Genomic DNA, 26452 nt, shown 5'->3' with positions numbered 1-26452 from the left:
TTGAGTTCCAGTTTGGAAAATAGGGCAGGGTAAAAATAAAGATAATAACAATAACAATAACTATAATAATAATGTAGTGTAAATTACTGTGTGGTAAAGCTTTTTCTGTTCTAGGTGAAATTCTTTGGGATGTTAAAATATGGAATAGTAAGGAAGATGACACTTGGATAGTTAGTTATACATTTCATCTTAGCTCATTTGTCAGCAAAAGCAGCCCTAAATCTTGAATGTGGATGTCACTTGAGATCCATATAAGTGTACTCTGAACACCAATTTAAAAGTACAAGCATGTTTACTGAAAAGTCCCACCATGTTTGGTGGGGTTTATTTCCAGGTTAGTCTGTGTGGGATTACAACGAAGGCACACAGTCAGTGGACTATGCAGAATGGCACACAAACTGAGATTTTACCAACGACTAAACATTTTTTTATTTAAAAGGGAAAAAAATAAATACTGCAGAAACAATAACCAAACATACAAAGAGACTGACATTTGTTAAAAAGTGATGGGTGTTCTTTTGAAACAGTTAACTTATTTTTTTCTTTTTACAATACTTAAATACAGAAAGCACTTGCCAGCTATTTTTTTTAATACTGCCTTAAGCACACCATTGCATCAATCAAAAGCATATTGTGGTGGCAATATATCTGGAATTTTTGTAGAATACTTCAAAAATGAAGCATTTGAGAAAATGCTTGCATTCAACAAGCTGTAGAGACACCCTCGGCAGAGTTCTGCTGTGTCTGCTAAAGCATAACAACATCTGCAAACTATTTTCAAGATTGGCTTAGTGGATGTAACAATAGTCATCAGTCAGTGAAAAGGAATTTGACAGAATCTGGGTCACACAAGTAATGTTTAATGATCACTGTCTGGATATGCTTGTATTAGACCCATAGGATTAATGCAATATCCAGTTTCCACTCGGGATCCCTTAACGGCTCCACTGTTCTTCAGGCTCCTCCTCCCCCACTTCCTCAGAATGCTCATTACAAGTAAACAGAAATGTGTAATAAGAGATGGTCATCCATATGTAGCCATTTTAGAGATGCATCATAATAGAGATAATTGGGTATGTTGGCTCATGTGCTAACTTTAAAAAACACCCATATAGAAGTGTAGAAAAGTCATAAAGCAGAACAGTACTCATTCCCTTGCATGGTGCGGTGGTTGGCCGCCTTCACACCAAAAGAGCTGATCAGGAGGGTAGTAAACTAAAATTCCCTTCTAATTATGGACCTTTTATAACTAAATCTTGGTACCATTTGCTAGGTTTTGTGACTCAACCTAGGCGGTCCATATAGTATACAATTTCCTTATGAAAAAGCCATTTAAAAAAAGCTTTCAGACCATAATCAAATTTCTCATTGCAGTCACAATGAGAAAGAGGAAGATTCTGAGTTTGAGAACTTCTCTTAACAGATATTTGTAAGCTTCATTTCACATAATTAGAAACTTCTGAAGGCTCTTTTTATTACTGATTTGTTTGATTTCAGTCATCTCAGAAAAATAATGATATTTTAAAGCCTCTTTAACACAGTATTTTCCTCTGGATGACCTAGATTTCCTATTTTTAACAAACTAAGGGGAATCATATGAAAAAACTAAACAGTCCCAAAGGGGCAAGCTTCACAATGAAGACAGTAGGAATATCTTGATTTTTTTTTTAAAGCAACATTTTAGCATGTAATCAAAATCAAAGCCAGTATTCAAAAATAGATCTAAAAATAAGCATCCTCCAGGACATCATTTCTTCAGATGCTACCAATCCTTCCACTTCTTTAACACATTCACATAGTTTCCTTCGTATTTGGTATTTTATCCAAGTAACACTGACATCCCTTAGAATCCATCTCTTCCCACTGCTTCCTCTACATACCGGCTCCCCAAGTACAATTTCTTGCCTATGGAAGGTAAACCATGGCCTTTAAGCACTGACATGTCCTTACAAGAGACGATTTTCACTGCGTACGTCTCCATGAGTCTTCACATATCCCACCCAAACACGCTGTCCTTGCTATCTCCATTTAGGAAACAGAATCCTTCACATCACTGTACAGCTCTTCGCTTTGTCCTTTCGCAGATCTGTGGTGACTGTAGAAAGTTCTGATCGGCCTGGCATGTGTGAAATTCGTTTTGTTGCCCTCTGAGACTTGTTCCGCTTAACATTTTTATTTGTCTTGTTCACACAAGCCAAGGTAGCAACATGAAAAATGTCTCTAACACTGTTTTCCGACTGCAAGGATGAGCATTCGATGTATGTGGCTGCTCCAATCTGCTTGGCCATATTTGCACCCTGAGGAGAGGAAGGGGGGAGAGAATACATAGATAACAGCCATCAACAGAAGTCCATAGAGAGCTAAATCAAGCCATATAATTACTTTTGGATAGCGTTTTATATGCTTTGAAAAAACAGCAGGCGAAAGCAATGTAACAGGCAACTAAAATTTATTTTTGTCTCCACTCCCCCTATAAACATGGAAAGCAATTTAGAACTTAGGAATTATTGGCCACATCAGTTTTAAAGTCTGAAAGTAGTGAGTAGCATCTTTACATTAAGCACACTCAACCCCAGCCTATACAGTAGCCTTACAAGGGAGGAACTGACGGGGACAAGCATAGCTGCAAAAACACATCTATTTACCCATCTGTTTCTGGCCTGGAAGAGCACTTAAGGTAGGGCAGGCATAGCCAACATGGCGCCTACAGATGTTGTTAGACTTCAGCTCCTATGACCCCTAGCTAGCATGGTCAGGGATGATGGAAGCCACCATGTTGGCTACTCCTGGGGTTGAGTAACATGGCTATATATTTAAGGTAGAGTTCTTTCCACAGCAGTTCATAAATTGAGATAAATGGTCTCAAGTACTGGAGTGGCCTAATGTTGCCATCAGCACTCCTAGACTGGTGTTCCTGCTATTTCTCCCCACCAGCAGATCTCATGCAAGGTCTTACACACCTCCAGCAATTTCCAAAGGTGGGGACAGTAATCCCTTCAGGCAGGGACAGTAACGGTGGAGAAGAAAGTTCAGCAATGGCTCCTTATACAGACCTGATCTTTGGTGCAGTTCTACATGTGGAGCTTTGGCCTCCGACCAGACTAAGGAATTTTACAAGGATCCAACACAGCTAGATAGAGGTGCTTTACTTGCCAAACAGGCCACATTGCTTTAACTGTTGTGGTACAAGCCATTTTTATGCAACGGCTAATGTATAGTTTAGGTGTGAGTGTCTGCCATTTTTTTCTAACATAGGTTGAATAGTTTAATGTGTTTCAAATTGTGGCCTACAGTTTTTAAAAAACCCAACTAACTTCAGAAAAGAAAATCCAGCCGGATGTGGTCAGGTGAATCCACCCAATCAGTCCCTAAACTCTCTTAAATTGACATACTGGAGATCTTCAGAAACTAGAAGCCTGCGCTAGCACAGGTTTTCATACATTAGATGGCATCTGTTCCATCTCTAAGCAGGGCTAGTTTGAAGCTAGAGGCAAACACACAGAGTATTTTGACCTTCAAATCGATAGGGCTTACTTCCTGATAAACATGGCTAGAATTAAAGTGTATGGCTAGAGAACATGACATAGATGTGTCAAGGGAAAAGGTATTTCTCAACCAAACCTTCAACTCTTCCACTAAATCAACAAGATATCATGAATAAACCTGTTTATCATATAATCCCAAAATTCCAGTTCCACCATGCTATTTACCGCTGCTCAAAATTACCAAAGGCTTTCAAAGCATAGATAAGGAAGATGCCCACTGCGGTTCTGGATGCAAGATCTTTTAAAGATAAATACAAAATGCTATAGGGATTTCCTGTGTAGCATAAGCGTTTAGAGAGAAAAAATGTTGTTTGACTGGAACTTAGAAGACTGTCTGCAGATGGGGCTGTACAAATACACATTTTGCCACTGACATTAGGAAACGCCTCATGTACTTTGTCACTGTAGTACATCCTGTCTTACTGAAACGATCTGGAAGGCATCCAGAAACCATAGGTTACTGGATGTTCAGATAAGCAGATTTGGAAATTTGAGCTGGTGCACCAATAGAAGGATACTGAGACACCTAGCTTTATGCAAGCTTATTATTTGGGGGGGCATTCATTAGAACAGCCTTGTCTACTAACCATATAAACAGATGGTTTTGGATTATACTGGTCAATTAATTTATAGCGAGTAAACATTATGTTGGAAAACACTGGGAACAGTGCTGGTGTATCCCTGCTTCATAGGTTGTTATTTTATTTATTTATTATCACATTTGCATCTCACCTTTCTTCCAAGGAAAAGGTGGAGTATCTGGTTCTCCTCCCTCTCCAGTTTATCCTCAGAACAACCCTGTGAGGTTAGTTAGGCTGAGAGACTGGAACTGCCCCAAAGTCACCAAGTGAGCTTCATGTCTGAGGCAGGATTTGAACCCTGGTTTCCCAACTTCTAGTCTAACACTCTAATCACTACACCACACTGGCTTTCAGTGAACCTTTATCGAAAGGATCAGTTGGCAATCCACAAAGTGCAGCCCTTAGAGGCCTATGTTTGCAGCTATGCAACATACCAGAAGGTCTTGATTCAAGACTAGACTGTGTTACTTGGAAGCCACTATCAAGAACAGATTACTCTGTGGTCTTTCTAGTCCCTAATCAAGCGACAGAGAACCATGGCACTCCAATGTTGTTGGACTCCAACTCCGATCAGCCCCAGTTAACAAGGTCAATGGACAGGGATGATAGGAATTGCAGTTTATCAACATCTGGAGGGCCACAGGACTATTGCACATGCCCAATTGGCTTAACTTCCCCCCATCCTTTCCTCTATATGAACTGGGGAATGAGTTACTATTATGTGAAGATTAACAAAAGGATTCAGCCATTACCCATGGTAATGGCTGTGGTAATAAGGCAAGTGGTATTTATTTATTTTTACATTTGTATCCCACCTTTCCTTCAAGGAGCTCAAGGTGGCATACAAACATGGTTTTCTCCCTCCCGATTTTATCCTCACAACAGGCCTGTGAGGTAGCTTAGACTGGGAGACAGTGACTGGCCCAAGGTCACCCAGTGAGCTTCACAGCCGAACGGGGACTTGAATCCTAGTCTCCCAAGCCCCCGTCTGGCACTCTAACCACTGCAACCACACAGGCTCTCTTATAAACCTTGGCCATCATGGAATAATGGGGAACTGTACCCCCCTTAGTAATAACATGTTCAGCTACAGAAAAGATTTCTTCTCCTGCAGACCTGGCAGTGCACAGTCTCAAGCAGTGTATCTAGCCTGTATGTACAAGGTTTAAATGTGGCTCAGACTTTTTTGGGGGTGGGGGTAGATTTTCCTCTCTTTTTACAGCACTGATCTCAAGAACTGAGCTGGAGATGTGTCTAGATTTGGTGTAGGAAAGTGGTCCTAAGATATGTCCCAATCAAAACAATGGAATTCATCAGCTCTAAAAAAAAAAAAATCAGTGTGATGGTTTTTTAAAAACAAAAATATGGAGACTGAACATTAGTTATTTTTTTACAAAAAGCAAAGTGTACAAAAAAGGGGGGGAAAGTGAATGCCTTCAGGATAGAAGGGGTTTTCTGTTTGCACGTTGCTTTTTTTTTTTTTTTTAAGAAGGACTAAACCATTCATCACTATGGTTCTCTGCCATTATTTGTGTGTCCCTAACCATCTTGTTGAGCATCCATCTTCTCTTCCTCCCCTGCCCATGCACTAAGAATTTCAGGACTCTTGTAAAATGCATCAAGGACAAAGCAGAAGTTGCATCTCTTGCAGCATAGTCTACATGTCCTAGGCTACAATCCAAATACCCTTCAAGGAATAAGTCATATTGAACTCAGTCAGTGGGCCATGTTTTAGTGGGATGTGTTTCTGAGTAGACATGTATAGAACCACACTATTCAAATGTTACGGTGATAAGCTTGACAGGCCTTGGTGCCTCCAGATGGGACTGCTACTGTAGGGGAGGGGGAAATCCATGCTTCAGCTGACAGTAGTTATGCAGAGGCTCTTCTGAAGTATTTACAAGCCCTTGAGATGTTTTGCATGCATGCAATTCAAGTAGAACAAGTTCCTTGGATGCCAATCATTAGCAATAAAATGGCAAGACTTTTGTCTGGGATCATTCCAGACAGGGATAGAAAAGGGCAGCCTTTACTGCATAGACTCAGTTCTTTGCATCAAGATGTTTGTCAAGCTCCAATGGACAAAAATATACTGAAAAGTGAAGTGCCTGACATTAAAATGTCAAATCCTTGTGATATGCAAAAAGGAAAAAACAACACACATTCTAGAACGAGGCAATTCTATCAAAAACAAGGATTGTGTGAAGAGATGGAGCACTGAAGCCCAAAAGAAATGGGAGATCTCGCAATCTAATCCTAGCCAAGTTTACTTGGAAGTAAGCCTCACCGTTTTCAATGGAATTTCCTTTGAATTAAGCATGCATGGGAGTGCCTTGGAAGTTGGCAATCTGACTGTTGGTTTTAGAGTGGATTTATGTTTATGGCACTTTACTTTTAAAAAAAAAACAACCACTATGTAGCTTTTATGTCTCAATCCCATGGGGAGAGCACAGTTTGCAATTACTATTACAGTACGGCCCCGGTTCCCGGCGCTCTGCTTCCCGACGTTCCGCTAATGCGGCGGCTTTCCTCCCCTCTTTAAAGGCTACTTTTGCGGCATTTTGGTGTCATTTTCGCGCGATACGCCCCATTAAAGTCAATGGGGTTCCATCTTACGGTGATTTCTGCTTTACGGCGGGGGTCCGGAACGGAACCCGCTGTATAAGCGGGGCCCTACTGTATGTAAATGTCCAGTTTCCAGTTTTAAGAGATATTACTGTATACACACACAGTTGTTTTTCCTTGCAAAGAAAAACAGCAGTTCTGTTTTATTGCTTACCACAAAAGGAAACAAAGATTGCACCCGTTCCAAAGAGAGAGAGACAGCAGAACATGTTAAAGCCAGACGGATCCATGCCCAGTTTAGTTATCCAGTTTGAACAACATAGGAAAGTGGCGAGGGAGAGCATAATACTGACAGACATGGATGAAGTATAAACTGGATGGTGTATATGCTATGTGTAGTGCTCACTGTTCCTTACGGTGGAAAATTCTGGACTGGGAAGGTGGCCCAGTTACAGGGAGAGGCATTTTCTCCATCATGCAGAGATCACTTGTGAGAGTCATTTGAGTGCTCAGAGGCCCCGTACAATCCAGCCACCATACAGATCCTCTGTCATATTTCAGCCTGATACCATGGCAAGTATGACTGGGGACTATGCAAGAACATTGGCACTGTTCAAGCAAGCACCCAGTTTCCTTGCCATGGCTGAATCATAGGAATATAGAAAGGTGCCTTATTGGTATAAGTGTTGGTATAAGTCAGAGCATTCATCTTTCTAGCTCAATATTGTCTACAATGGGCATTTCCAATCTGGTATCCTCCAGATGACTTGGACTACAACCTCCATCAGCCCCAGCCAGAATGGGCAGTGGTCAGGGATGATGGGAGTCCAAAATATCGGGAGGATGGCAGGTTGGGTCGTCTAAACTGACTTGAAGTGACTTTCCAGGGTTTTAGCCAGAAGCCTTTCCCAGCCCTATCTGGAGATGCAGGAGACTGAGCCTTTTGTTTACAAAACACGTGCTCAACCACAGACCTACAACCTAGAAGTCAGGAGCATATAGGATCTGGTATAAAAAAAGATACAGGTCCTAACTGTGGAACACCAGAAGTTTTAAAGAGTAGTAATTGGTGTAATATACCCAACACTTACTGCTACACTGTACCCCAGAAAAGTTTGAATGAATCAATTCAAGGTTGTGCATTATTCATTAACAAACAAAATATGACATAGCACTTACCTGATCATATGATACTGGTGTTTGCCTGTGATTGGACAGCTCTACTAGTGTACTAACATCCGTGCGCAGGTCAGACTTGCAGCCAACCAGAAGCATCTTGGTGTTGGGACAAAACTCCTGGATTTCACCTTTCCACTGTAAAAATATCATGTTGTTAGTAACCTGCTACCATAAAGAACACTGAGATAACCATCTGACTCACTGAGATACTTTAAAGAATTTCACTTCAATTGTTAGCTGCACTACAATGGAGCATTAGAATGTAATTTTTGATATTTTCTCAACCTGCAGAACATTGAACATGCATTTAAATTGAAACAAAAACAAACACTACACCTACTCTGGCTGTAATCTTATACACAATTTCCTGAGTAACACCTATTGAACATAATGGGACATTTCTGAGTAAACATGTACAGAATGCTGGGATTAAAATCCTTTTCTAGTCCCAATCAAGTGTACAGATACTTAGGGAGAAGAGGACTAGATAATTTTTGGAGCAGGTTGATGCTCCAAACAATAGACATATGAAGAGTGGATTATCCTTGTCTCTGAATGTTCCAGAAGTTTACTGTGATCTGCCACTGCCACCTCTATGGAATGGGTAACATTTGCATCACTTTCTGAACCCAATCATACATACTTCTTATTGCAGATCCTTTTTACATAATAGAGGAACAAGCTACCCACTCCTAGGCATGTAAACATGAAGGTCTTATTTCCACTGGGTTGTACTCAACTAAATCCTGCTGAGAGGAGACCCACTGAAATTCATGAAACTAAGTTAGCCATGTATTAACTTCAGTGGGTCTACTTTTAAGTAGGGCAAACACTGAATACCACCTACTAGTCTTTCCCCTCAAAGAAAGATGGAGATGGTCACACTCACCCATTTCTATACTATGTGAAGATCTTCAGACTGGCAGGTGTGTGTGAACTAGCTTATAGTAACTTTTATCTTCTTTATTATTACTTTTTTATATCTCATCTTTCTGCCTCAATATGAGGCACTCAAGGCTGATTACAAAAGATCCAAAACCACATTTGGGAGAGAAGGAGCTGTTCCCCAGTCACAATGCATCTTTACTAGAGATGTGATGGCCCAGAAAAAAGCTGGAGAAATTTTTTGAGGGAAAGGGTCCCTCCCCCCATTTTTCAGAAAACAAAACAAAAAGGGCTTTTGGGGGGGGGTTCTGGGATTTTTGTCCAACTTTTTCTGGTTTTTTCCCAGACCTTCACATCTCTAATCTTTACTGCTATTTTGACTCAAAGGCCCAGAACATTAAGGCCTTCCTACCCCAAAAGGGAGAGGAAATGAGGACATGAGATTTAGCAACCCCTACAGATAAGAATGAGAGAAGAGGAGTGAGTTTGGTTTACACTGTAATGCTAACCTACCAAGTTTGCACAACCTGAACCTACAAACTGAAATTCAGCTATCCTTCAAAATGTGTATTTTTCCAGATTTTGTTGTGCATTTCTCCAACCAAAAATGTATTTAAAAAGTGAGTATTAGAAAAAAGGACACACAAAAATGAATATTCACAAGTGCACACTTATTATGTTTCCATGACTCAGCCATGATAAGGAAATTGGGTGCTGTCTGATGTCTTGCTCAAACAGTGCTAGTGCTAAAAAATGCATATATGAGGAAAAAAGGGTATGTTAGGTAAAATGCACACAAAAAATGCATATGAATTTTCAAAGAGTCTTTTTTTTAAAAAAAGAAGAAGCAGCAGCAAGCTAATGTGGAAATGGAGACAACTGAAGTTAATACTGGAAAACTGAGGACCTGAGAGAAATGGATAGATTAATCCATCCCTGCCTACAGATAGGCCAGCTGCCATGGCACTCTCTCCGTGTGACTCATTGACTCAACTGACTGAATAGATATAATCAAGGGTGTTTCTGAAAGCAAGTTGAAACAGCTGCCCAAATGCCAAGTTACAAGCAGGTTTTATACAAATGGGAAGTATATAATTAGATCAAAAATATGGTCTTAACCTATGTCATACACAGATGGCATAGTCTGTACTGTATGGAATTTAACTTGCATTCATATCTGAAGTCTAAACCTTGAACACAATGCCAACAGCATAGTCCCTGCAGGTGCAGAGGACTCACATCACAATTGCCAACGTGTCACATCAATAGGAATTCTAGTATTAAATGTTGGAAACATTACAGAATGTGCATTACCAGTGGGGCATAAAAATGAATGCAGCCCAGCACAAGCAGTCACAGCGAACCTACTGAAAACAATGGAATTAAAGTACACGCAAGTCCGATGTAGAGGTTCTTTCAATGCATGGAGAGAGGGAACGAGATTATGTGTGCAGAGTCCCACTTTTGACCTCCAGTTGATGGTCTGTGTAGTGGCCTACCCCAACCAGATGCTCTGGACTATAACACCCATAATTCCTGACAACTGGCCACTCTAGCTGGGGACGATGGGTGTTGTAGTCCAAAACATCTAAAGCACCAAGCCGGGGAAGGTTAGTACACAGCCTATGTACATGCAACATTTATGCATAGAGAGCATTTTCAAGGTTTCCCAATTGCACAAAGAACATCTGCACCGGGCTACTTATATTTAAGTCCCATTGAATTCAGTGGGGCTTTGTCATTGCTTACTTTGCTTAATTGCATCCTCTGTATACACCACTGTCTCCAACTGATGCGCTGCAATGTACAGCTGGGTCATAATCAGCCCCAACGCTGCCACAAACATCTTTTGGAAAGATATGAGAAAGGCAGATACAATAGAGGCATAAGGGCAGGCACAGTTCAGAACCTATACATTCAAAAGATAAATGTGGGCTTTGCGTTTCAGGTTGAAGTTAGAAGCATATTTGGAGTCTAAAGAGGTTGCAGGCCACCAGTGTATCCCAACTTAAAATCAACAACAGCACTATTAAGTGTTTGTTGTGTTTTGCAGCTAATCACTAAGATATGCTAGTGAAGAAGGAAAAAACCAAAGCCGAGTTACAGGGATTTGCTCATGGCGCTCTGCAAGTCAAGTTAGTGCAGAATTTGAACTTTTCTCACCTTTCCCTAGTCTATTGGGCCACCCTCTGTAGGTCATATTAGGCCTTCAACACATAGAAAAACCCAATTCCAAAGTTTTGTTGATGTTGGCAGTGATAGCGATTACCAGGACATGAGTAATGTTTATTTTAACATCACAGCACTGGGTGGCAGGAAGTAAAGGGTGGAAAGGGAATTCATAGATAGCCTATTTAGTTATCTCTATTGGGGAGGAAAAATATTGAACCCCTTCCCGTCCCCAAAGGCAGGGAGCAGCAGGGAGGGCTCTGATCCTAAGGACCTGATCATGCATATACTCAGCAGTGTGACAGCATTTTATGGTGTGCATGTATGACATCATCCAGGGCTGTTGGGAGATTGTTCCTGGTAGTTCTTTGGCTTAAAGCCCCATGCACACATGTCTCCCTTCACTTATGCATATGCTTTCTCAGTCACCTGCTAAGAATATAAAGGCCCTTCTGGATCAGATTAAAGGGCCATCCAGTCCAGCAATCTGTTCTCACAGTGGCCAAGCAGATGCTCATGCAGGACCATCTGAAGAATTGGAGATAGAATCATTCTTCTCAGGAAATGTGATTCACATAGGGAGGCCTCTCTAGGTCTAATCATGCCCAGAGACCTCAGATTCAGTCTGGTGGATATGCTCCTAGTTCAAATTAGCAGGGATTGGTTCACCTATCACTTTAAGCAGTTCTGATCCTCATTTGATTTTCAAGGGGGAGGTGTAGCAAAAGGAAGGGTACATGCCTTTAAGAAGTATGCAGCAAAAGGGGGGGCAGTCTTTATATTGTGGACCAAAGAAGAAATGGCCTTAAGTCTGATTTTAGGAATTGGATCTGGTCCAGAGATGATCCCCCTTTGTAACTGAACATCAATGGTCATATGGACATTGGCTCTTTTCACTTGCTGAGTACTAATTCAATTGATGGAAACAGAATGCCAATAATTGTGCATCCTGTTAATATCCATTTGACCATGAAGCTGCTGTATGCAAAGAAAGCCCATTGGCGTTCATCTCATGGCATATCAGGGATGGGGGTGCTGTGGCTCTCCAGACATGGCTGGATTTCAACACATAGCATACCTCACTATTAACCATGTTGGCTAGGACTGATGGGGGTTGGAGTCCAACAGCACTTTGAGGGCCACAGGCTCCCTTCCTACTCTATATTGTCTACTCACACTGCAGTAACTCTCCAAATGTCATTGGCCAGGAATGGGGAACCTATGGCCCTCAAAACTCCAAATCCCATCAGTCCCAGCCAGCATGGCCAACTGTCAGGGATGATGGGAGCTGGAATCCAACAACATCTAGAAGGCCACAGGTCCCTCTCCCCTGCCACCATTGGCAAACCCTGGTCTCCGAGATCCTTACAGCTGGGAAACTTCATGCAAATCATGTGCTGCACCACTAAGCTATGAGTCCTCCCCAAGGTATTTTTGCCCAGATCCCCCTCAGAACAGTAGATTATACGATCTGAATCAAAACCTTAGGGAAGGATTCAGAAGGAAAGCACCATGATTAACACCTTGAGCCACATTTGCCTGGGTCAACATACTTGAAACCCGGGACAGTAATGAACTAATGTTTTTAAATTTTCATTTGGTTTGCATAATACTTGGGAGGGTTGCAATTGCCAGCCTGGTTTTTACCCTCAAAGATCATATATACAGATGAATGCAGTGACATTTCATAGTTCTCCATATACATTTAGAGTTATTTTTCATCACTTACCTTTTTCAATACACTGTCAAGAGTTTCTGGACGGCTAATGTCAAAACAAATCAAGACGGCATCAGAATCTGGATAGGAAAGTGGGCGGACATTATCATAGTAAGGAGACCCTGTTAAAAAAGTGAAATCATGTTAGGATTGCCGAGTGGAAAAGAAACACTATGTGCCTATACAGTTAAATGAGTTTCAGCCACGCCAGTGTTATGTCTGCCTCTGCTTCTTCTGCCCTGCTTTCAAGGTCTCACCACCCACCAAAATCAGGGGAGCTCCACAGCCTCAGTTACTGATGTTAATTTAGGCCAGCTACAAATGAAATTGCCACCGTCTTTATAGTGGCTGCTACACATCGCAAGCACAGTGCTGTACAGCGGATTACCATGTTTGTTAAACGATGGCCATGCAGGCTCTCTCCACACCGCTGTAAGGCTTTCCTGTAGCCAATCTGTGCAGTGTTGGCAGATGCATATGGTGAGCTGCTGCCTAGGAACAAGTCACACAGATGCAGTTCTGAGCTTCCATTGGAAGGGCAAAAAACTGAAACCCTTCTGATCAGCCCAGATTATTAATGCATAGTATGGCTAGAGATTAAGGCCCACTGCTTCTGGAATCTAACTTTTGAGCAGAGATAACCTAGTAAATCTCTGTTTAAAACAGTGCTTTCTGCTTTGATTTAGAAGGGCTATGGCAGTAATACAAGAACATCATGTCTAATTTTTTGTGTTGGTAGCTATAGGCCCTGTTTGTAACTCCAGCACCTTTCAGAATCTGCTTGTGCTTTGGGCCTGCACATTTCATTAGGCTTATTCCACGCCAGGACAAATGTACTTTCAGCATAATGTTACTTTTTACAAAACTACTTTTAATAGGAACTAAGGGCAGCAGTGTATCAACTTCAGCAACAGGAAGAGATGTACATAAAGGATTGTTATGTTTGCTGTACTTAAAGAGCCACACCTGTACCTATACATTTGTCTAACCTTGCCAAGAGTTATTTAGCTGCATACTATAGGTCAGGTGTGGGGAATCTTTGGTCCCACAGATGTTGCTGAACTATAACTCCCATCATCCCTAGTAAGTGTGGCCAATGGCTAGGGATGGTGGGAGTTGTAGTACAGCAACATCTGGAGGTCCAAAGGTTTCCTAAACCTGCTGTAAGCACATCCATGCAACCAAGGTCCTTCCCCACACCCCAGGGGAAACGTACCGGCAGACTGGCCATTCTGGAGACATAAACTGCCCATCCCTGCTTTGGGCTATTTGCAAAGTTGCAGAGAGTACAAGACAGGCTACTACAGCTTGTGACCCAAGTCAACAACACATGGTGGCCACAGAGGCTTAATAAGCCTTCTAGTTGTGCTGCCTGCTTGGGTCACAATCCCTTTAACAACAGATGGTCCCTCCTGTTATTGGTCCACCTAATGCAGCATCGTGTTTCCAACAATGGACAACCAGATGCCTCCAAGATGCCCACAAGGCAATCACAGCCTCCTGTTGTTGTGCCCCAGCCACTACTATTCAGCTGCATATAAGAATCATGACTAGTAACCACCGATAGATGTAATCAGGCTACATTCAGCTTGGCAGGTCACAAGTTGTAGAGGAGCCTGGTATAAATAACCCAACCCTGCCAAGCAGAGCCACAGCCTGCAGAGGTCCCATGATGTACGGCAAAAACAATGCATAGATTTATATGTTAGCGTTAATATACTCTGATTAAAATATCAGGAACATCATCTATACCAAAATATCAATTCAATCTTTGTGGCGCCCAGGGCTGTGGAGTCGGAGTCGTGGAGTCGGAAGCAATTTTGGGTGGAGTCGGAGTCGGTAGAAATGTACCGACTCCGACTCTGGCTTCAAAATAAATTTTGATTGACACATTTTTTAAAATATAAATTCAAAATGTCAAAGAAGCTTCCCATGAAGTCAGCTGTAGTTGAGCATTTCACCATAACTCAAGATGGAAAACATTTTGTGTGTCAGTGTATGACACAGGACCAGGATGAAGACAAATGCTGTGATGCCAAGATGAGCGCATATTCAGGCAGCGATAAAAATGCTCCTATGAGAGCTTCCAATTTAAAAAGACATCTACAGCCCTTTCCAGGCTGTGGAGTTGGAAGTAATTTTGGGTGGAGTTGAAGTCGGACAGTAGAAAAATAGAGGAATCAGAGTCGAAGGTTTGGTGTACTGACTCCACAGCCCTGGTGGCGCCAACAGCTGAATGATCCCCTAGAATCTATAGCAGTTAATTAATGGAAATTTCTCTCCTGGTATGCAAGTTCTGTACCCCCCCTAGTGTGACTGCCTTTTTGGCTGCTTCCAATGACACTAAAAAGCTTGCTTAAACAGGCCATCCCTTAAGGTACCCTGTGGCTTATTTTCAATGGTTGAGAGCTCTGTCCCAAGAATCTAGAGGAACAGAATACAAAAACTGAAGACACATTTCCTGCTCACTAATTACAAGGAGGACTTGCAACAGCGTCAGTTGCTCCCATTCAGCATCCCAACTTGTCAGCCATGATGCATCCAGGATGCTCTATTCCAGAGGTGGAGAGCCTTTGGCCCTCCAGGTGTTGCTGAATTGCAAGCCCCATCACCCCAACCATTGGCCATACTTGGCTGATGGGAGTTATAGTTCAGCAACATCTGTGGGACCAAAGATTCTCCACATCTGACCTATAGTATGCAGGTAAATAACTCTTGGCAAGGTTAGCCAAATGTATAGGTACAGCCAGATAAATAACTCTTGGCAATGCTTGACGGGACTGATGGGAGTTGTCGTTCAGCATCATCTGGAGGGCCAAAGATTCCACTCCCTAGCCCCCCCCATTTTTTCTTCCTCTCAACAGTCACTGTTCTATAGCCACTGAGCATGTTCAGTTCTCGTGGGCTATTTTGGGATTCTCCCCCACTCCTTATTTTTTCCTCTCCTTTTGTTTTGTACTTTTCCGAACCTTTTGGGAGAGGGTGGTGCCCATTTTGGCTCCACAAGGATCCACGCTTGGGGTAAGGAGTTCACCATTTGTGTACAGGATTATTGGAAACACACCAGGAGCCAAAAGGTGCACTAGAAAACACATTAGAAGATCAGATTCACCCACTGGCATGGGGAGCTGCTTGCATTCACCATCTCCAGGATGGATGGAAAACAGCATTTCAAGGGCTGTAACAGATATTACGATTTAATTGGATTAGAAAATATTCTGGGCAGGTCCTCCTCCTTGCAAAACAGCTCCTGCTGTTTCAGGGTGTAGTAAGGTAAACAGCAAAAGGAACTCATCTCAGAAACAGGCCAGCTGGCAGCTAAAGACCACAAAGAAAGAATCTCAGGAACGCTGCTTTTGAAGGAAACAGGAACATACGGATTGAAGGTTTGGCAAACAGAAGCGTGGTTTGCTCAGTCTGAGAGTTTCCTCTCCAAAGCCTCTAATCACATGCCTACGTGTTGCTTCAGGAGGGCTGCCGCTGTACAGAAGCAATCATAATGCTCATCTCTCAGCACAAGAGTTACAAGTGCAACAGGCTAGTTAAACCTCTGCAGGAAGCGGAGATTCTCCTCCCCCTTTATATCTAATTTCATTAGTCTTGTTAAAGCAGGCAGTGGAGCCTCTCTTATCAGTTCTGCAAGGTGCCAGAGTGAACATTTGGAAGGAGACGTTTGTAAGGCTGTATTAAGGTAGACTGCCTCTTGATATTCTGGACATGCGTATACATGTTGGTAATGTCAGATGTTCCCAGGGACATAATGGACTCGGGTCAATGGCTGCTTCATTACTGGGGCAGTACTGCCAAATGATTGCTGTGAGGCAGGGGTAGCCAGGGTGGGGGCCTGCCGGTACTATTGGACTCCAGTTCCCATCACCCTCAGCCTAGCATAGCCAATGGTCTGAAAGGATGGGAGATGTGGTCCAACAATATGTGGAGAGCACCATGTTGGTGACCCCTGCTGACTGGCATTCTCACAAAATATGCAGAAGCCCACATTTATCTATGTCAGCCATTTGTGAAGAGACTTATTCATCACATGCAGTTGCTATTGAGAAAAGGACAGTGGAAAATATCCATGGGGGCACAGGAGCCTGTCTACGAGACTATTTCTCCCTCTTGCTAAAAATGGCCTACTCTGGCTGGGGCTCTCCAATGTCTCAGGCTGGAGAGGTGCTATTTGGTGTCACCTGCTACCAGATCCTTTTAACTGGAGACACCAGGGATTGAACCTGGGACCTTCCTCTGAGCTACAGAGTCTCTTCCATAAAGTTCATAGAATAGCTTCCTCTTGACAATTCGTACCAACTACTTGCACTCAGACAGACTATGGCTGCATTCAGACATAATGCTAAATCACACTTTTGTACTATGAAAATAAGCTTCACCTCCCCTTTTTTTCTCTGGTTGGACATGAAGAGATCAGAAACTTCTGGTTCCATTTCCGATTACCCACAGTTTAGTTTGTTAACCCTCAACTGTGGTTAATCTAACCTATTGTTAGCAATATCAATTCTTCATGAAAGCCACCATCAATGGCTTAATAGGCAATTGCAACCTCCATGTACAGCTCCAGCATACTCCTGAATTCCAGATACTGGGGTGCAAGGAGCAGACAACAGGCTTTTGCCTTTTGCTTGAGAGCTTCCTATATGCCTGGACCCAATGGATTTTGGTCTGATTCAGCTTATATTCTTATACAGGGATAGGGAACTTGTGGCCCTCCAGATGTGGTTGGAACTCCAACTCCCATGGCCAACGGCACGAATGAGTGCTGTAGTCCAACCACATTTGGAGGGTCACAGCTTCCCTATTCTTGTTCTTATATATTTCAAGAGATTTTATGCCAGGTTCTCCAACTTTAGCGCTCATTCATTCCCTCACATTGGCCACTGGTAAAGGATTCTATATTCTGTACTGTGCGGTGCTGTTAATTAAAGACTGACCTATACTAATTTCACAGCACCAGGTGGATGTACATCATATTGTAATTTCCACCCACGGCTATCGCTTAGCTGTAGGCATGGGTGCCACCATCAGAAGATTCTGAGACAGGTATGGGCAGGATAACCCCTTTGCTTTTAAGGATCATTTGGACAGAGATACTCCTTGCTCAAGAAAAGAGTGAAGAGCCTCACCCAGAAAAAAAATTCCTTAGACACATACCCAAGTGCTTAGTCACCACTCCTCAAGAGGTCTAACACACCATATATGTACATGCATACGTATAGTATGCACTTATAACAGAGTCAGATCTGTGATTACAGTTGCTGAGCCAAACTATGGACAAAAATTTCCTGTTATTACAATGATGCATGCTAAGACACGTATATGCAGTTTTCGTATCAACAAGGCAAGCTGGCATTCTTCTCTGGGAAAGTATGTGAGAGAATGAATGAGAGGCTTTAAGTGCATCTTTTAAGAGTACACAGAAATCATATTTCACAAGAAATGTGTTTTCTGCCTTTCTTCAAATAAGTAATAGCAGAAACTTTATCAATGCCCCAAGATGACAGCAATTCAGAAGAAAAGCTGAGAGATAGAATTCAATAGGGCATTTCATCATTCCAATCTCCTTACCAGAACAAAATCCTTAGAGCCTGAGGAATCTTGGGAATGTGTGTCAAGTCTAAACAGACCCTTTTCAATGCAGCTGAATAGCACACTCTGTTCAATCTTTCTCCAAGATGGTCTAAGAAAATTTGAAACCATGCCCGAAGAAAGAAAATGCAGAGCTTGATAGATCACTGTATTTCCAACAAAGCTTCAGATCCAGATTTTGTTTTATATATCTCACATCTACCTACACACACATGCATATACATTACACACACATGTATGTATCCTTCTCCAACTTGGTGCCCTCTAGGTGTTGCTGGACTTCAACACCTATCATCCAAAAGCACTGGAGGTTAGGGAAGGCTGACATATAGTTCACAGAAATTGTGACTATGCTTTCCTATGAACAGGCCAAAGTCCTGTCCTAGCCCAGCATTCTGTTCTCACAATGGCCAACCAGATGCCCATGGGAAGGCCACAAGCAGGACATGAGACAACAGCAATGCCGTTATCGAGTTTTAAATCTAAAAGTATGCTTCAAAGTTAGCTTGCTTCACTTGTGTAAAAATATATATTAGCCTGGCTCCGTATGGACTTTGAAATCAGCTAAACATTCACAGGACATAGCTCATATTCCCACAGATGTCATGTCATTATAAAGGAGCTACAAGGTATTCTGGGGTTTGTGAGGCAAAAAATCCCCACTATGCTTGGTGATTTGGTGGCATTACTCAACTCAAAGGTACATGTTGACAAAGCGTAACCTAAAGTTTTGGTTTAAGTACATATGCCTTTTCACTATGTAACGCTATTGCAAATAAACTCCTGATGTGATCTCCGTTTAAAGTACAGACTTCAGTTGGTTAATAACAATTTCTCCCTCCCCACAGAGCTCTATTGGCTGTAATTCTATGTGGGGGCTAACGACCTCTAACATTCCTTAGCCTCCACAAACTACACTTCCTAGGATTCCTTGGGGTGAGGGAATGCTATGGACCTCAACTTCCTATACAACCAACATATATATAGTGTAGCTAGGCCCCCTTTGATTATGGTTTTGGAGACTGATAACATCATACTCAATTATGCCTCAAAATAAATGAGATTTTAAGCAAATTATCTGGCAACACCAACATAATTGTGATGCCAACTGTAACGCACTTCGCATGTTGCTGACTACGTTCCTGCAGGAATGTCTAAACAGGAAGCATTCGTTTTTTCCTAATTCAGGTTTTGGCTTTTTTTTTTTTTTTTTTTTAGAGAAGCTGACATAGCACGCTATTAATTAAAACAGTGGCAACTCCCACTGCTTCCATTTCTTACAGATAGGGAGCAGTATCTTGTAGTCCTTCTTTGGATCACATACCTGTCAATGACCAAGGGATGAAAGGCTGCCTCATCATGCCCATTACCACTTCACTAAACTGACCAGTTATCAGATTGCGTGTTTATCTCCAAGGTTTCACTAGTCAAAAATCAAGGTGCTTCTTAAATCCAATTAAGGTTTGGCAGACTGCTTTTAAATCAACTATTTTGGCATCCATAAAGTCCATTGTACTGAGTGATTATCTGCAGAGGAATCGGTTGACTTATTTTCAGGAGGTAGGAAGAGTTACAAGAATTCAGTTTGTTGGTATTAGATTGGGTTCTTCTTCAGATATTCCACCTCTCCAAGTCATGGGTATATGTTTTAAAAAGCAAGGCAGGGATGAGAAAACTGTAGCTCTCCCAATGTTGTTGGCCTCCAACTCCCATCAGCCCCAGCTGGCATGACCAACAGTCAGGAATGATGGAGCTCATTTACTGCTACTGCATACCATATAGTATGACTACAGAATTATACATAATGTACTGCAAATTAATCCCCATCTCCTATGAAGGGGGGGGAGGGGGATCTGATGCATATCCTATTAAATTTTGTTAATGTATACTAAATTATTTCTCCATCTAAAGACTTAATACCAGAACACCTTCCTCAGGAAAGGTGCAGCTACTTGTGGGGTCTAGGATGAAAACATCCTGCAAACTAATTTCTATATTCTATTTGTATCTTTCTGTATAGCATAAGTGATCAATCTGGGACACGGATGTCACAAGGGCACAGGCAGCAGGAGTTTGACACAAACATACCTGGACTGAAAAAGGAGCAGAAGGGACCCCACGGCAGAGAAACAGGCCTGTACACCTACTTGGAGTTCCCATGGTGCCTATTCTCCAGCTTACTAGAGGTAAAACAAGCTGCCAGGTATTGCATGCACACTGTGAAGTAGCACACTCTCAGAAGCTGCGGCATACTTGTTAAAAAGGATGGCCACCATTGCTGCTTACCAGCCTTTGGTGACCAGGTGCTCTCCAGACGTTTTGGACTGTTAACTGCCGTGTGTAGCCCCAAACATCTGGAGGTGCACCAGGTCGGTGAAGGCTGGTGTAAACCATTCAACATACTGTGGCTTCTGTAGTGCCAGTCAATTTTTGCTGGAATAGGACCAGAATGTCACACCTTCCAGAGGGTAGACTGTCCAGACAAAAGAGTCTATGAATTACTATTCAAGTGTTTGGGCAAAGGTTATACTATAAAGAAATGTTGGTCTTTATGTATTCATCTACAGAACTTTGCTACTGCCCTCAGTTAAAGTAAGAGTAAAGTAAAATAAGAATTACATCCCCCCCCAAATGAATAAATTTAAAGACAAACAGCAGTTAACTTTACTTAATGGAAACATTCAAACATTTTGATGACTGATGTTTGAAAGGAGGCATGCTCATTTAATGGGGTTAACACTATAGATGAATAAAGTCACATTGAAATGTTTGGGGAATTCCACTATCAAATTCAACTACCGCCTTTAAAAAATAGCACCTCCTAAGTGGTATCATTAGATGTGGGCCACTTTTTCCTTGTGTGGCTTTCTGACATAGTGCACAGTAGATGTATTCTGTAGACACCACAACCACAGGAATTCCAATAATATTATAATCTTTCATGTGTTTCAGTCATCTTACTCTGCCCTATTCACCATAAAGCACTGCAACAGTGCTGCTGAAAAATAAAGCATATGCTTCCAGACAAGCAGAATGGAGAAACTCTAGGGAATTTCCAAAAAAGAGTGATTTTGCTGTCTTTACCCTATTTTGCTCTTCCAGTAGCGATCCCCAATTACACTTGATAAAAAAGTAATACTCATTGATCTCTGTGGTCCACTCAGACGCTGGAATTGTGACATACTTCAGCATTATCCCCTCTATGCAAAATGTGGGCAGCTGAGGCCAGGCCCAGATCTATGACTTGTCATTTCAAAATTGTTAAGAAACTGCCATGTAAGATCTAGCTACTTTACTCATATGTGGACTATGGAGCAATAACTCCAATTCATTGAGGATCTTTGGAGGTTGTTATAGCTATAGCCTTATCTAGAACCAGAAAACAAACAAGCTAACCTAGAGATGATGGCAGTGTAGAGGAGATCACAAAATCTGAGACAAGTGTCAAAATCCTTATTTAGGGAAAGAACAAATATCGCAGATCATTAATATATGTAATTAAAATATGGAACAAATATCTTGGAGGACTCTTTGACATCATTTTCATGTCCTGTCCGCAGTGTGAGGCTATGCCTTGATTCATGTTAAATCCAGGAAGAAAGAGCCCAAGAGCCAGTGTGGTGTAGTGGTTAGAATATTGGGCTAGGGCCTGGGAGACCTGGGTTCAAATCCCCACTCATCCATGAAACTCACTGGATGACATAGGACCAGTCACTGTCAGTCTAACCTACCTCACAAGGTTGCTGTGAGGATAAATGAAAAGGAAGAGAACCGTGTGTGCCAACTTCAGATCCTGGTTGGAAAGGTGGAGCATAAATGCAATAATAAATAAATTACTCATGTTTGGAATAGGCAGGAGAGTCCACCGCGAGGAACTCCCAGTGGCAAATTTATGTAGGAATGAGCAGCATATATCAATGGTGGCCTAATCCCAGACAAGTCCCACTGAGTTCAATGGGCCTTTAATTCCTGGTCATTATGCAGGATACAAAAAGCATGAGGTTTTCATAGACTACAGTCAAAGTAAACTCCAGCACTCAAAACTTCATGCATTTAAATTTTTTATTTCAAGAAATGAGGTCTTGCATATGCGATAAAGTCCCCTCCCCGGTTAATTTCTTTGCTGCACCTTTTCATTTCATGCTCTTTCTCCTACTATGGGAGAGTGTGGAGGGGGGAGAGTTTAATTTAGTTTCATTGCAGAGTGAGAAAGACAGCAGGCATTCTGCTCTAGCAGAAAAAAAGGAAAAGAACCAGAACTGTCGGCCTCCCAGCTGTCATCCACATCTGGAAGCACACATTCCAATGATGCCAACAGCAGTAACGTGCTCTTCAGGCTGTTAAGGCAGAAAGAGCTTAACTGTGGTTTCTTCAAAAGAGCTGTACAAGCATTGCCAGATTTACAACACAAGCAGAGTCTTGCCACTTTGCTCTTTTTATCGCCTTCAATTTGCCTTCCCTACAAGACAGCTTTTTGTGCGCCACAAACAGATTTCATGCTTAGGCTCTTGCGACTGGCAGGCAAACAAACAAACAAACAAACCCAAAACCTGTCCACTTCCTGAAGTTACTGCAAAACCATAAAAATGCAAATGTGCTTTTCATTCCATTGTAAATGGGCTGTTTGTGTGTGGGAGGGGGGATCTTTTTCAGGTATATTTTGTTTCTCTGGACTGATGGCTACTGCACTGGATGTTCTGCACTTTCCTTTGTCTTCCTCTCCTTGGGCGCACTCTTGCATTCTGCCATATAGTGTTCTTTCATCTGTCATAAACGCCAGTGAACAAAGATCATTTTAACTCTCCTCCATTAAGCATGGTGCTTTATAGCTCTCATCTAAACCAATGGATATTCTCTGCAGGAACTATAAAACCTTAACATATCACATATCAAACTGAACAAAAATGGGAAATTATGTCCTTAAGAGTGCTCCTCGGAGGAATCTACTATATTCTCTGACTTTTTCTTTCCTCAGTCTTTGGAGCACAGATGGGGAAGCTCTGGCTTTCCAGATTTTGGTCTCCAACTTCCACCAGTCGTAGGCAGTATGGCCAATGGTCAGAGATGATACAGCTGTAGTCCAACAACATCTGGAGAGTCACAGGTTCCCTATCTTCCCTTTAGAAGATGCATCCTTTCATACCATCTCTGCTCATTCATCCTGGTTGTTATTACTTCCATACACTCACTTGCATCATAAACCAAGCATAGCCCAGAACTTAGCATTCTTTGGAACACAAATAGCTAACTGGCATCTTAGATATGGCCCTCAAAGGAATTTTAAACAAGACCCTAGTGACCCTACCAAAAACATTTTCAAGTTGTAAGCAACAGATTCCACAGTTCAATGCCACAGATCCCTTTTGGATGTTCTATGTCAGGAGTAGCCAACATGGGGCCCTACAGATGCTGCTGGATTCCAACTCTTATCATTCCTCATCACTGGCCATGCCAGCTGGGGATGATGGGAGCTGGAGTCTAACAACATCTGGATAGCACTACGTTGGCTACCTCTGTCCTACGTAACACTATGCTTTTATGTTATGCTCCACCAATTGCCAAGGCAGGAAGCCCTTACTGCTAAATGGGATGAACTTTATTATTATGAAGCTGACCTATAGACAACTGTGTGGTGTTTGGAGCAAATCCTGAGATTACAAAACTTCGCTGCAATTGCTTCAGAAGAGAATCGGTTACCTGTCCCTCAACACTGCATTTCTTAGCTGAACCAACTTGTGTCTTTTCTTAAATTTCTCCCATCTTGCTGCTAGAACATGATTGTAGAAGACAGTGGCTATGACCTCAACATGAAATCACACTGCCTTCTAGGAAAGGCAAAAACCTCTTGAAGACAATCTTGAAAGGATGGAGTAGGAGGAGAATGAAAAGAACAGTGCTTTAATCCAACAAGGCTCAGGGAACAGAAGGGGAAATCAAGTGTCATACAGGTTCAGGCCATGGCTTCTCCAGGTAGGGCTCTTGTCTGAAACCCCAGAGAGCATCTGCTAGTCAGTGTAGACAATACTGAGCTAGATGGACCAATGGGCTGACTTGATATTAAGATGCTTCATCTGTTACTATTTTTCTATAAAATCTAACTGTACCTACAAACAGGCCTGGATTATGTTACCTATCAGAACCACTACCAAACTCCAGCTCTCTCTCTCACTTCCACATCTTCTTCTAGTTATGTGCAGTTTTAAAAGCTTTCCTACCCCCTGCTGGTTCTACAGTCAAACTCTTCCAGTGACTACACACACAAGTAACTTTACGCCCAGGCCCACTAATTCTCATTATGCTCACTTTAGTGCTTCCAATGTGTGGGTTTTGGATATTTGGGGCACGAAGAAGCACAACCTTAAAAGGGGGGGGGAATCAGTAAGAAAAAGATCTCTTAGGCATTCGTGGAGCTACTCATCTTCTTGTTCCTGTATAATCATGTATTACGGAAAGGAGAACACATGCTGGTTTTCACAGCGGCGGTGACAAATATTAAAATGAAAGGCTCATGATAGGCCATAATAACCCTCTCCCATCTGTTCAGTTAATTAGCCCAAGAACCTTTATAGAATTAAACTGGGGAGGGGAGTTAGGTAAACATGATCACCACATTGCAGAAATAGCTGCAATTAAAAGGGGGGGGGAGTCAGGTTGCCCTATAAGAAGTCCATTAAAATAAATTTTAAAAAAGCACTCAAGAAGGCAAAGCAGTTACTTCCATCTGCAGGGTGTTAACGACAGAGGTTACAGCAATGGCTTATAATTATCTACACACCAATCTGAGTCACCAGAGTGGCATGGAAACAGAGCAGGCATTTCCGTGAAGAAAGTCCCTTACCAGAAGTATCCCAGAGACTCAGTTCTATCCTTTGTGTGTCTATTTCAAAACTGGCGGTGTAATTCTCAAACACAGTGGGGACATAATTCTGGGCAACAAAAAAAGAGAGAAGCATAGGATTATCATCTCTTGAAAGTTAGCACATCAAATCATCACATCTTTCTTGTCGATTCAGTGAGGGAAGGCAAGAAGGTGACCTCCACCACCACCACCAGATTCCCCTCCACTCTTCCAAATATTTCAGTTATTTCCTAGTCACTGAGGACTGTTAGATCATTTTCAAGAATAAATTGGTTTTTTTTTACTTTTTTAAACATTTCTCTCATCTTGAAATGCATATGGGGGAGGGGGCTATCTTGGCTAAGCTGAAGCGTCCTCCGTTTAAAACTCTCTTCCACTTTCTCTGCATTAACGATGTTTGCACATAGGCATTCCGTGGATTAAAAGGCATTCTTAGAGCCATCCATGGCATCTCAGTCTTGACAGTGCCACAGGGACTCTCGCTATAGCCTCACGGACGTTTCACTTGGTAATCGACAGAGCGTCTTAAAATATGTAATTTATATGAGAGTAGATGTTTTGTGAATTCCAGCGCGACGCTGAAACCCACGACCTGTATCGACCGATCTAAGGGCTTTTCACCCGCGAGGCTTGAACCGGCATTGCCTCAGGATCGGTCTGTAATACGCACGCAGAAGGAACGTTCCAGTTCTCCTTGGCGTTCTATCCCGCGTTAACCACGTTCCACGCGTGGCACATAAGAGGACATGAAAGAGGTCGTCCAAAGGTTTTTTTTTTAAAAAAATCTCCTGTGAAAAAGCGTCTTGTGGTCTCTTCTGTGAAAACAGTCTAAACTGCTTTAAACTGGCTTCCACAGGTTAACAGACTGCGCTGAGAAAAAGTTAACTAAAATCATAGTGGGTTTTTTTAAAACAACAACTATAGAGGGCTAAATTCCTAGAAATCAAACAAGCGAATCCAAACGTACCTCCGGGAAGCAGTCCTTCGCAAAGACGTGAAGGAGAGCCGTCTTTCCACACTGGGTATCCCCGACCACCACTATTTTGCACTTCACATTTTGATGAGGATCCATGATCGATTTGCTAGACAATTTCTGGCTGGCTCTTCTTTCCTTCATTGAGGTGTCCTTAGCTTTTTTTATCCTCCGTCTTCTCTCAAATAAAACCAACGGATTTGCCAATTTGCAGGACGGGAGAAGGAAAAAGAAACCAAGAAAATCGGAAGAATCCACGCGGGTCACTCACTGCCGGCCGCTTGACGATGCCGCTCTCGCCCGCCACCCTCCCCAAAGTTCTTCCTCTCCCCTCCTACCAAGTCCGATTCCTCGCAAAGTGCTTTGTTTCACACCGCC

At 42.2% G+C, this 26452-nt stretch overlaps 1 protein-coding gene across 1 annotated transcript; it reads right to left on the bottom strand.

The window, feature by feature from the left end:
- Window positions 1–291: 291 nt before the first annotated feature.
- RND3 (Rho family GTPase 3) lies at window positions 292–26452 on the bottom strand. Its single transcript, XM_061608814.1, has 5 exons — window positions 26069–26452; window positions 25081–25168; window positions 12654–12763; window positions 7871–8005; window positions 292–2297 (listed from the first exon to the last, which is right to left on the bottom strand). Exons 1-5 carry the CDS (start codon window positions 26216–26218, stop codon window positions 2046–2048), a joined length of 735 nt encoding a protein of 244 aa, XP_061464798.1. The 5' UTR covers window positions 26219–26452; the 3' UTR covers window positions 292–2045.

Source organism: Rhineura floridana, chromosome 2, assembly GCF_030035675.1.
Source record: "Rhineura floridana isolate rRhiFlo1 chromosome 2, rRhiFlo1.hap2, whole genome shotgun sequence".
In the NCBI taxonomy this organism is placed as follows: domain Eukaryota; kingdom Metazoa; phylum Chordata; class Lepidosauria; order Squamata; family Rhineuridae; genus Rhineura; species Rhineura floridana.
Note: the sequence above shows the minus strand (reverse complement) of the source record. Positions and strands in the feature narration are given on the sequence as shown.

Coding starts and splice junctions, on each gene's coding strand:
- RND3 (XM_061608814.1), bottom strand. CDS start 26,218: ATGAAGGAAAGAAGAGCCAGCCAGAAATTGTCTAGCAAATCGATCATG. Junction 25,169..26,068: donor CGAAGGACTGCTTCCCGGAG/GTACGTTTGGAT, acceptor TTTGTTGCCCAG/AATTATGTCCCCACTGTGTT. Junction 2,298..7,870: donor CACCAGTATCATATGATCAG/GTAAGTGCTATG, acceptor TCCTCTCCTCAG/GGTGCAAATATGGCCAAGCA.